This window comes from Cetorhinus maximus, chromosome 16, assembly GCF_964194155.1.
Source record: "Cetorhinus maximus chromosome 16, sCetMax3.hap1.1, whole genome shotgun sequence".
NCBI lineage: Eukaryota > Metazoa > Chordata > Chondrichthyes > Lamniformes > Cetorhinidae > Cetorhinus > Cetorhinus maximus.
This window is the reverse complement of record NC_135894.1, coordinates 40958138-40971190: the sequence shown is the minus strand read 5'-3', so window position 1 is coordinate 40971190 and position 13053 is coordinate 40958138. Positions and strand designations below refer to the sequence as shown.

At 38.3% G+C, this 13053-nt stretch overlaps 1 protein-coding gene across 1 annotated transcript in view; it reads left to right on the top strand.

Annotated features, from left to right (window-relative positions):
* The window catches only part of usp9 (ubiquitin specific peptidase 9), a 290030-nt gene extending 277712 nt beyond the window's left edge, over positions 1-12318 (top strand). Inside the window, exon 45 of the mRNA XM_078559739.1 lies at positions 10524-12318. Coding sequence (XP_078415865.1) covers positions 10524-10658 — 135 coding nt within the window. The 3' untranslated portion in view covers positions 10659-12318. The remainder of the gene's footprint in view (positions 1-10523) is intronic.
* Positions 12319-13053: the final 735 nt, after the last annotated feature.

The window sequence follows — 13053 nt, the reverse complement described above, 5'->3', positions numbered from 1 at the left end:
TTTGATAGCTATGCGGGGAGGGGAGCACTTATTCAAAGTGACAAATCCTACCATTAGCATTTTAATCATTTAACCATATGTTTTTAATAAATATTTTTCATTATATTTCACAAATTAAAATTGGATTTAGTCTCTCAAATTATTCATTGTTAGCCATCCTGATGCGTATCTAGTAGATACAACTTTTTTGCTACATACAATTGCTTGGCTGACAACGACGTAAAGTCATCTTTGATTGCTTTGAAAAGCCTCCTTATGGCTTGCTCAAAGGGTTACTGGTCATGGCCTGTGTACAGGTTGCCTGTCCATCATTTCAACATTGAATGTTGCAGAGACCCCAATTTGTAGAAAGATTATTGAAAATATGAGAGTTCTGGAAACATTTATAGCCATCCCAGTAATGGCTGGCTGAGTTTGATTAACTCTGTACAGAAATTGAAAGTGTATTATTCCTGATAGGAATGATTCAGTTTCATTCTTTGTGGCATCTTTACCTCTTGAGATATTGGGAAGCCCTATTACCTTTATTCATATAAAAATAAAATCATGTATCATGCATTTTTTTTCTCTGAAGCTGCCATGGTTGAAGGAAGCCAAGTTTCTCCTTTACTAATGCAAATTGCATTTATGTAGCCCCTTCAACATAGAAAAAGTTCCAGAGCATTTCAGAGAGACATATCAAGTCCAGCTGATAATTGGACTAGGGCACACAGGTGTCATTCATGCTTGGTTTGAAGTCATAGGCCCTGATTTCACAATATTAATGACAGTAAAACTGGTCCCCATCATTGCTCCTCTGAAACTGACAGCAACTTCTGGAGTCCGCACATACACAGTTGAAGCAAAAATGCACAAGTTTCCGTCAGTGATTCTATGCTTTTCCATAGGGTGCACTGTTGAAGACCCGCAAACGACAATCAATTAGAAATCGTTGAATTTCTCTTTTTAAATTGTAATGTCACTGTTAAAAGTCACCCAAAAAGGTTGAGCCTTGTTAATGAGGCGTAACTGGGTTTTGAAACATCATACCAAGTCACAGCTACTGTTGAAAAACATCTCCAGCCCTGGAAAACAATTTATTTGAGTAGTGTCGAATTTTTCCATTATGATTCATAGATTTTTAATATATTCTCTTTCAAGTCTTTAAAAAATGTATTTAACCAAAGGCTAATTAGTACATTTTATTAAAATAAAATGCCTTAAAATACTCAACAGGTCCAGAAGCATCTGTGGTGAGAGAAGTAGAGTTAACAATTCGGGTCGATGACATTTCATCAAAACTGCAGTTTACATCCTGCTTTGCTGCCAGAATTTTACTACGTGATCGGTTGCTCACACTGCTTAATGGTATCACTGTTGCTGAATGCATGAAGGTCCCCTTTGACTTTGTGCCATATTCAAATTAATGTTGGGAAATTCAAGCCACAGAGAATGCTAGATTTTTGTGGGCAGCTTTCTTAGCGGTCAACGGCAAGAATCATCACTACAAAACCTAGGCAATTATTTTTCATTTTTTGGTATTCCCATTAAAAACCAGCGTTCATTTTCTTTTGTAATATAAATGGCTTCCAAAACTTCACACTAATTATACCCACCTGCCACTGGTGGTAGTGTAATGCCTCATCTGGGAGGAGGGTGAAATTAATTGCATGAAAAATGTATGAACAATTTCCACCCTAAATGTGGGCATTGGGATTTATAACAGAAAAGGCTGATGGGAAGTACACATTGAGGCAAAATTTTTAATAGATTCCAACAGCATCTACTTGCATTTGAATAGCACCTTTTTTAAAATCATTCACTGAATGTAGGTGTTGCTGGCTAGGCTGTTCGTAATTGTCCTTGAGAAGGTGGTGGTGTGCTGCTGCCTTGAACCGCTGCAGTCCATTTGGTGTAGGTACACCCATGGTGCTGTTAGGGAGGGAGTTCCAGGATTTTGACCCAGCAACGATGAAGGAATGAGTGATGATGGATAATAATGCAGTGATGGAAATAGGTGGCATTTCAAGATGGAGAGGATATGGGATCGATAGCTCAGCCATATACAACACAATTTGCAACACAGGGCAGGATTGTGAGCCTCTGCAATTATCCAACAGGTTTGAGATTCTCTCAGCTTGTTTGGATGAGAGTAGGGGGCTGCAGGGTGGATGAGCAAACTGACCATGGCACTGTGGTACATTATGGGGAATGATAAACAGACTCTTGACAGGAAGGGACAGAGAGTACAATTCTAAGAGTAAATCAGCAGATAAGGCTAAACACTACAATAATAATAAAAGGACAAAACTAAAGGCTCTGTATCTAAATGTGCATAGCATTCGAAATAAGAATAATTGATAGCGCAAATAGAAATAAATAAGTACGATTTGATAGCCATTACAGAGATATGGTTACAGGACGACCGAGATTGGGACCTGAATGTTGAAGGGTATGTGACATTTAGGAAGGGTAGGAAGTTAGAAAAAGGTTGAGGGTGGCTCTGTTAATTAATGATGGTGTTATCACATTAGAGAGGGATGACCTAAGTTCAAGAAACCAGATTGTAGAAGCGGTTTGGGTTGAGATGAGGAATGATGAAGGCAAGAAGCCACTTGTTGGATCAGTGTTCAGGCCTCCTAATTGTAACTACACAGTAGGACAGAGTATAAAAGAAGAGGTAAAGGCAAAATACTGCGGATGCTGAAAATCTGAAATAAAAATGGAAAAACTCAGGTCTGACAGCATCTGTGGAGAGAAAGACTGAGTTAACGTTTTACAGACTCAAAACGTTAACTCTGTCTTTCTCTCCACAGATGCTGTCAGACCTGCTGTGTTTTTCCAGCATTTTTTCTTTTTGTTATAAAAGAAAAGGTAATGGGAGCTTGCCAGAAAGGTGCAGCAATTATCATGGCGGATTTTAATCTACATATAGACAGGAAAAATCAGATGGGTGAAGGTAGCGTAGGTAAGTTCATAGTGGTTTCAGGATAGCTTCTTAGAACAGCACGTTCTGGAACCAACTAGAGAGCAGGCTATACTGGACCTGGTATTGAGCAACGCGATAGGATTAATTGATAACCTCCTAGTGAAGGCACCCCTAGGTCGCAGCCATCATATTATAATTGAATTTTACATTCATTTTGTGGGAGAAACGAGTGTGTCCAAGATTAGTAATTTAAACTTAAATAAGGGCAATTATGAGGGCATGAAAGCAGAGCTAGCTAAAGTGAACTGGCAAATGAGGTTAAAGCATATGTTAATAAAAGTTCAGTGGCAGACATTTAAAGGGATATTTCAGAATACACAGAATATATACATTGCAATGAAAGAGAAAAATTCCATGGGGTGGGCCCACCACCTGTGGTTAACTAAAAAATTTAAAGACCGTATCAAACTTACAGAAAAAGCATATAATTACGCAAAGATGGGTAGCAGGTCAGAAGATTAGAAAGAATATGAAGAACACCAAAGAATGACAAAAAGATTAATGAGAGAAAGTATGAGAGAAAGTTAACTAGTAATATAAAGACAGACAGTAAGAGTTTCTATAGATATTTAAGTAAGAAAAGAGTTAACAAAGTGAGCGTTGGTCCTATTGAGTGCGCGCCTGGGGAATTGATAATGGAAAGTAGGAAGATGGTGGACGAATTAAACCGGTATTTTGCTTCGGCCTTCACTATAGAGGACACAAGTAACATCCCGGAAATAGCTGTGAATCAGGAAATGGAAGGGAGGGAGGAACTCGGGGGAAAATTACAATCACCAGGGAAGTCGTATTGAGCAAATTGTTGGGGCTGCGGGCTGACAAATCCCCAGGACCAGATGGACTTCACCCTAAGATCTTGAAAGAAGTGGCTAGTGAGATAGTTAATGCACTGGGTTTTAATTTTCTAAAATTCCCTAGATTCAGGGAACATTCTATTAGATTGGAAAATAGCAAAGATAACTCCTTTATTCAAAAAGGTTGGGAGACAGAAAGCAGGAAACTGTAGGCCAGTTAGCCTAAGATCTGTCATAGAGAAAATGTTAGAAGCTATTGTTAAAGATGTTATGGCAGGGCACTTAAAAAAATGCAAGGCAATCAGGCAGAGTCAACATGGTTTTGGTAGAAGGGAAATCATGTTTAACCAATTTATTGGAGTTCTTTGAAGGAGCCACATGTGATGTGGGTGAAGGGGAAACCAGTGGATGCACTATACTTAGATTTCTAGAAGGCATTTGATAAAGGATAGAAAATGGGATAAAAAGGGGGTAAAACTATGGATAAATGAATAAAATTAAAACAAGTGGATATAAAATAAAAATGAATGTAGAAAAAAGGGCATAAATGGGTCTTTTTCTGTTGGCAGGATGTGACAAGTGGTGTGCCACAGGGATCAGTGCTGGGGCTTCAACGTTTTACAATTTATATAAATGATTTAGATGAAGGGACTGAAGGAATGGTGGCTAAATTTGCTGATGACACAAAGATAGGTAGGAAAGTAAATTCTGAAGAGGATGTAAGGAGGCTACAAAGTGATATAGATAGGTTAAGTGAGTGGGCAAAGATCTGGCAAATGGATATAATGTGGGCAAATGTGAAATCGGTAATTTTAGCAGGAAGAATAAAAAAGAAGCTTATCTAAATGGTGAGAGATTGCAGAGCTCTGAGATGCAGAGGGATCTGGATGTCTTGATGCATGAATCACAAAAGGTTAGTATGCAGGTACAGCAGGTAATTAGGAAAGCTAATAAAGTGTTATCATTTATTGTGAGGGGAATTGGAGGCGGTTCAAAGGAGGTTGTCTTATGAGGAAAGGCTGGACAGTTTAGGCTCGTATCCACTGGAGTTTAGAAGAGTAAGAGGCGATTTAATTGAAACCTCTAAGATCCTGAGGGGTCTTGACAGGATCGATGTGGAGAAGATGTTTCCTTTTGTGGGAGAATCCAGAACTAGGGGTCACTGTTTAAAAATAAGAGGTCACTCATTTAAGACAGAGATGAGGAGAATTTTTTTTCTCTTAGGGTCATGAGTCTTTGGAGTGCTCTTCCTTAAAAGGTAGTGGAAGCAGAGCCTTTGAATGTTTTTAAGGCGGAGCTTGATAGATTCTTGATTAACAAGGGGGTGAAGGGTTATGGGGGTAGGCAGGAATTTGGGGTTGAGGTTACATTCTAATTAGCCATGATCTTATTGAATGGCGGAGCAAGCTCGAGGGGCCCAGTGGCCACCTCCTCCTAATTCGTATGTTCTATGCACTTTTAGTTCAGCTCTAGTGCTGTTGCACATGAGTTGAGGCCACTTGCACTTTGCAAGTAGAGCATGGTTAGAGGACATGTAGACATAACTCACAGAAGAAAAGTCCATTTTAAAGTCATGCATTTGGCCTTTATGATACCTTGAGGATCATGAGAAGAAGAAGTGAGATGGAGGCGAAGGGAATGAGCACAAGTCAAGTCAAATAGTGCAAAATTGGTGTCGGATGGCAGCAAGGTTAGAAGAGATTGCAAGAACACGGGTGGGAGAAACAGTAGGTTGAGACTGTCTCGTTGTCTAGGGTTGTAATTTGATTCAATGGTGGGGTGAGTGTGGTGTGGTTGAAAAAAGTTGAAACACCACAAAAACTTAAAATTAAATTTTAATTTTGAAAACATTATAGGGGAACAATTAAAAGTTAACCACAGTAAAATCAAGATAACAGCCAGCTAACACAGAAGGCTACTGAGGCAGTTTAATTTATCTATGTAGAAATAAAAAATTATATTGTGAAAAGTTGACAATTATGACAGCAGAAATGTGTTACGGTACAATTTTTAATAAGGATAACTGACAGTTTCAACATCTTACACCTGTGACTTAAAAATCTTATAAACTACCTATGTAAACTTGTCATGCTGTAATTCTACTCTTTTGCCAGAGGTAGCATTACAGCACATCAGTGCTGCATTCCTGAGCTCCCCTTTCCTGTAGTGCTCATTTCCTGTGTCATGGTTTTGAGTAATGTTTTTTATGTCAAAATTTAAGAACGCTTTCTGCTTTTTTGCACCTCAAACTGCCCTAAATTTCTCTATTTATAAATACGCATGTTTAAAAGAAAATCAGGGCAGAATGTGCAAATTCAAATCAGGAATGAATTATACCTACACACTTTGGCCCAATTATCTCTAATTCCATTTCACCTTAAGTCTACACTTGCTCTTCGCTATTAGTGCACAGCACCAAAAGATATGCTGTGTGCCATATAAAGTTGTCATAAGTTGTAATTGCACATATTGGCCATTGGTTGCATTGTGAACCAAATATAAGTTGTTTAACCCTGTTTCAGTGCCATCTTGATTTTTTTATTAACATAATTTGCCCTTTGGGATCAGTTGAAACAAGTTTTAAATGTTGCATTTTTAACTTTAAAACTCCAGCTAAGTTTTTGTTATTAAATATAAATGATCATATTCATTCACTTAAGATTTTCTTGTCTTATTACTGGGAATTGCTCTTCTGTTAAATCCAACCTGCCATACTCCTCTCCCCACTGTTCCACTTGAATGGAAGCTCAACCCCCTCAGCTCATCAGTCAGTTTGGAGGCTTATTCTCGGGTGCTATGTGAGGGTTATCTCAAACTTGATGAGGTTGGTGAAATAATTTCAGTCGCTACAGGCCCTTGCTCATCGATACTTGGCTGTAGCTTCCTCCTCCTTCCATATTGCTGTATCTTCTGGTTTGAGCTCTTCTGCCCCCAGCATCACAGTCCCCCAGATACAACCATTCCCCTGTCCATCTGACTCAATGCACAGTCTCAATTCCTTGTGTGCAATGTCTTAGGAGTAGGAGAAAAAAAAAAGACTTGTGTAGTGCCCATTTCCTGTGTCATGGTTTTGAGTAATGTTTTTTATGTCAAAATTTAAGAACACTTTCTGTTTATTTTTAAGAACTGTTTAACATTGTCCATTTAAGGGGGTGAGTAAACTAATATGTATGCCATCACTGTTTACTTATCTCAGTTGACGTACAATTCACCTTGAAATCAAAGGGTATTGTGTTTACACCCACTGCAGGCTTGAGCATACATTTGGCTGATACCTCAGTGAAGTACTGAAGGAGTTTTGTACTGTCAGAAGAAATGAGACATTAAACCAAGCCCTTTGTCATGCTCTCAGATAGACATGAGATCCTTGGCACTGTTCAAAGAGCAGAGAATTCTCCTGTTGTTCCAACTAACATTCCTCCTCAACCAAAGTGGATGATATGACCCATTTTGCTGTTTATGGTGCATTGTGACTCAAATTGACTGCTGCATTTAACAATAAAACTGTAGTGACTGTTTCAAAAAAAATCCAATGATTCTGACATGCTTTGGAGAATCCCAAGGGTATGATAAAATGCTGTGTGTCCACAGCTTCTTTAAGTCCCAAGACAAGTTCATAAGAAATGGAAGGTGGATTAGGCCATTTGGCCCTTCAGGCCTGCTCCATCGTTGAATGCAATCATGGCTAATCTACTTCAACTCCACCTTCCCACAATATTTCCATATTCCTTAATTTACCTAACACCTCAAAAATCTATCTTGAAGATGCTCATCAACCGGGCGCTCACAGCTCTCCTGGCTGGAGAATTCCAAGCATTTTGAATCCTTTGAATGAAATTTCTCCACATCTCAGTCCTAAATGGCTGAGACCTTATTCTGAAACTGGGAGCCCGCATTCTAGTTTCTCCAGCCAGGGGAAATATTTTCTCAGTGTTTACCCTGTCTAGTCCCTTCAGAATTTTATGCTCCAATTAGATTACCCCTCATTCTTTTAAACTCCAGGGATTATAGGCCGAGTCTACTCGATCTCTACTAAGGATAATCCCTTTTTCCCAGGAACCAGTTTAGTGAACCTTTGTTGCACTCTCTCTAGGGCAAGTATGTCCTTCCTTGGGTTAGGAGACCAAAACTGCACAATGTACTCCAGGTATGGCCCTATATAATTGTAGTAATACCTCTTTACTCTTATACGCCAATCCCTTTGTAGCAAAAGCCAACATACCATTTGCCTTCCTAATTACTTTCTGTACATGCATGTTAAATTTCTGTGATTCATTTAAAAGGACACCCAAGTGCTTCTGAATGCAAACATTTCCCCGTTGCTCACCATTCAAAAAATATTCTGCTTTTTTATTTTTCCTACCAAAATGGATAGCTTTACAGTTCGCCACATTATATTTCATCTGCCATGTTATTGCCCACTCACCTAACCTGTATCCTCTGCAGCCTCTTTGAATTCTCCTCATTGCTTACTTTCCCATCTAATTTTGTAATGTCAGCAAACATAGAAGCATTAAACTCAATGACCTCATCTAAGTCATTACTGTAGATTGTAAATATCCAGGCTTAAGTACTGATCCTTGCAGTACCATGCTAGTTACAGTCTGCCAACTTGAAAATGTCCCATTTGTTCCAACACTCTGTTTTCTATCCATTAACCAATCCTCAAACCATCCCAATGTATTACCCAAATCCCATTTTACTAGTTACATCCCTAAACATGATTTCCCTTTCATAAATCCATGCTGACTGTTTAATCTAAGCGCCTTATCACATGTTTATAATAGTTTCTGGCATTTTGGCAGCTACTGATAGGCCAAATGGCCTATCGTTTCCTATTTTCTCTCTCCCTCTCTCAAATATTGGGATTACATTTGCTACCTTCCAAACCTCAGGAACTGGTCTAGAATCTCAGAAGTAGGGAAAGATCAAAGCCAATACCCCCACTATCTCTGCAGCTACCTCTTTTAAAACTATAGGATACAGTCATCAGGTTCAGAGGATTTGTCACTTAGTCCTGTTAATTTGCAGTATTATTTGTTTACTTAAACTGATTTCTTTAAATTCCTCATTCTCACTAAACTCTGGTTCTGCATTATTTTCAGTTTTTTTTGTGAAGACCAATGCAAAGTATTTGTTTAATGCCTTTGCCAAATGCTTGTTCCCATTACAATTTCATCTGTCTCTGCCTCAAATGAAACTACGTTTGCTTCCACTAATCTCTTCCTATTTACATACCTATAGAAATGTTTATAATCTTTATATTTTGTTAGTCTACTCTTACACTCTTCTCTTTCCTTAACAATTTCTTGGTCCTCCTTTGCTGAATTCTAAATCCCTCCCAATCCTCAGGCATGCTACTCTTTTTGGTAGCATTATAAACTTCCTTCTTTGAACTTTAGATGCAAGTTTGTGATTACACTTGTGGATTGTAGTCACACCTATGTCAATGGGTGCTTCATTGCAAGTTTTTCAAAGATTTGAGAAACTAGATGCTCAGCAATTCCTGGATATATTTGTGAGAGTGGGTGTCTTGAACATCCAATGGCTGGAATGTAGAAACAGGAATAGGCCATTTAGCCACCTCCTGCATTAAATGACATCTGGCTGATCTGCGACCTAACTCCATATTGTGACCTTTCCCCACTACTCCTTAATGCCTTTGGAAAGCAAAAATCCATCAATTTTGGATTTAAAATCAACAATGGGTCTACCATCAGTTGCCATTTGCAAAAGAGAGTTCCAAACTTCTACCACCATTTTGTGTTTCCTAATTTCACTCCAGAAAGGCCTGACACTAATTTTTAGGCTTGTTAGCCCTAGACTACCTAATCAGAAATACTTTGTAAACCTGGGTCAGATCATCCTTAACCTCCTAAATTCCAGGGAATACATCCCTGGCTTGAGTTACCTTTCCTTGTGACTTGGACTCAGAGTCCAAGCATTGTTCTAGTAAACCTACGCTGAACTCCCTCCAAGGCCAGTTCCCAAGGCTTGGTGCCCAAAATAGCTCTCGGTACTCAAGATTTCGTCTAACCCGGGTTTTCTATAGCTGAAGTGTAACTTCTAATCTTCTGTATTTAGTCGTCTTGGTATCAAAGTCAATACAGGAAATAGTATCAAGAGAACTAAATAGATTGCACTCTTTAAATGAGGAAGAGATCTTAAAATTTTAATTCTACTTCCACACAAGATTGTGGAAAATGCATGTCACTTGAAAAGCGCTGTGGGACCTTTGATCTCGGAGGGCAGACACAGGGCCTTGGCTTAACATCTCAACTGAAAGATGACCCTTCAAAGATAGGTTACGTGTTCAAGTCTCAGGTTTTAGAATGAAGACATACTCCAAATAGACCATCATATTAAATTACTCTGTCAGTTGCTTTACTGGAAAAATCATATCCAAAAGACAGGGATGGCAATGGACCTTGGATGCTAAGTATGTTATCTCGATTGTTTTCCAGTATGTACAAGTACAGCATAGGTCAATTTTCATTATTTTTATTTTTTATTCCTCCTTTGCTCTTTCCCCTTCCTTTCACCTGTAAGAAAGTGAACAGCTGTGTTATATGGCTTCCCCAACAACCCAGTTGTGATTGGGAGCTTGCACAGCGCATATCACATTGACATTCTCAGCTGTTGCATTTCTTTGTTGACTGATCTTTTTAAACACGTTTTACTTTGCTTACACCTACATACAAAATGTACAGCCTTAATTTTGCTCCTAATGCATTTTAAATTTATCTTCTTTTAATTCACAGAATAACCATTTGCATGGTCAGCCATACACCGGCCCAGTTGCACACCATATGAACAACCCTCAGCGAACAGGTCAGCGAGCACAAGAAAATTGGGAAGGCAGTGAAGACATTCCTGCATCACAGGCAAAAGATTAACTTGCAGATAATTCTCCAATGTACCTGATAAAGACACTGGCTCTAGCACATGCCCAGGCCTTACACTTCAACCTTCTCTGGGTCTGTCTCCACCAGTGCAAGAAACACCTTTTTAAAAAAGAAACTGTCCAATCTGGAGTGGTGAGAGTCTATTCACTGTCTGCCCTGCAGAGCAATGCTGTTGACATATAACCTGCCTGCAGTGGAAAAGTGTATAGTGTTTTGTAATAAATGGCCTGATGCTAATGTATAAATGGCAAGGTGTATATAGTATATTAATGTTTGACTGTTAATTCCTCAGCAATGCTGATTTGCTTGAGGAGTGTTGCAGACCTACAAAACACACAAAATCTAATCTTTGCTTTATCAGCTGTGCTCAGCTTTGAGGGTTACCTGCCTAATGGCAGTGTGAATCAGATTATTTTCAAAATACATGGCCATGTCAACCAGACAAAAGAAAACTTTAACTCATGCCACCGGAGTTGCTTTTACTTTGAGTTATTTGATGGTGACTTTTTAACATTTGGTTGATGTGGGACAATGGTGTTGTAATGTTGATCTGGAACTATTTTTCATTGCCTTTTTTCATTCTGGTATTAGTTGAATCATTTTGAAGCTCTAGTTATGCTGTAACATTTAGCATGGCTTCACATCAAATTAGTGTAGCCAATGAGAAAAGATGATTCTAATGACAGCAGTTTTTTAATCCCTGAGCAACAAATGCTCTGCTCAGAGCTTTTTCTTTTTTGTTACACCTTGATGGTTCAATTGGAGAAAAATGTGAGTATAAGTGGCTTTCAATTGCACATATATTCAAATCTAATATTTGGCAGTCTATGGGTGGGATAAAGGATTATTAGTTTTGAATTATAGGAATTTAAAGGAAAAAAAATATATGCAACAGTTGCTATGCCAGGATGCCTGGAGCATAATAGACAGTACTTTGTGTGCTTGTTTTATTTCCTTGGTAGAGCTTACTTAGATTAACTTCTAAACTTCCCTCCTACTGCAGCCCAGTGAAGTAGAAGTCAAGATGTACATGACTGCCACTGTGGGGGCAGCTCGCTAGTGTGTTGCATTCACAATTCTACTTGAAAGCAAGAAATTGTCTTAGCTCCTTGTCCATCCTGTCAACTTAATTCAGATATAAGCAGGGTTGTAATTTTAAGAAAAACTGCTGGTTAGTCATGATTCTTGCAGGATTCTCAATTCCAAAACTGGTCTTTTGTTTATGGATTTTGAGGAAATCATCAGTAAATACTGTATTTAAAAAGGAAAAAAAAATTGGTAACTTGAATGTGTATTTTTTGGAATTTGTCTCAAACCAAATACCCCCTGCAAAACAGACTCAAACCACCCTATTATATTTAAATATTTTGCAGTTTTATTTTATAGAAATTATTTTGCTGAATTCAAAAAAGAACATGAATTAAAAGGAACATTTTGTCCTGTGTTCTTATTTAAAAAAAGAAAAAAAATGACTGTGCAGAGTTCCATGCCAAGTTTTGCTGGCTTTTGTTTTGGCCATGACGTGGCGTTGAATTCTGAAACTACAGTCGCACTGTGACCTTTCACCTGGTATTTTTTTGTGCACAGAGGTATACTTACAACTAAACTCCCCCTAGCAACAATAAAGAAATTGAAATATTGACACAGTGAACATTTTGTCTGTCATTTCATTGCTCAACATACTGAATTTCTGAAGGATCAGTAAGCCTGAAGAATTAAACTAATGGATTTTGTAAGGACAACAACCCCAACCATAGGCATATGTTCTCTAATACATTATTTAAATAGTTCCTAAAATTTCTAATTAAGCTGAAACAAAATTTTAAAGGATAGAGTTTTAGTATTAGAATACAACAAACACATTATCTTTAGGAACCTTTGATGCTATTGAGATTAGGTGTTATGATCATACTATGGAATAATGTGAATGTTATGACCTCTGGATATTGAGGTCCCCAATTGAGATGAGTGTAAATGTCAACAATTCCAGTTAATTTGAACCAAAGATAATATCTTTTCCTTTTTTTACTTTCATCCTACTTCTCTGGATACATGGTTCAACAGAGGCCAATGACACTTTATCCAAGTGACTATTCTTTATGTTACCCTGAACACTATCTGGTGGGTTATTTGATTTTGAAGCACGTCTGAACCTGGCACTATCCTTGTCTAATATCCACTGTTGTGCATTTCAGCAAAGATTGCCAGATGAGGATCAGAGCAAGAACACGGGATGATTTCACCCAGTCCCCTTCATTCATATTCAAGGGTGGTAGCCCCACTAATGTCCTCACTTGTTCAGCACAGACAAGATATTATTTAGTTTTATGACTTGAAATCATGCTATGTGGTACTTTTACTAACTGAGCCAATTATATAACTTTTA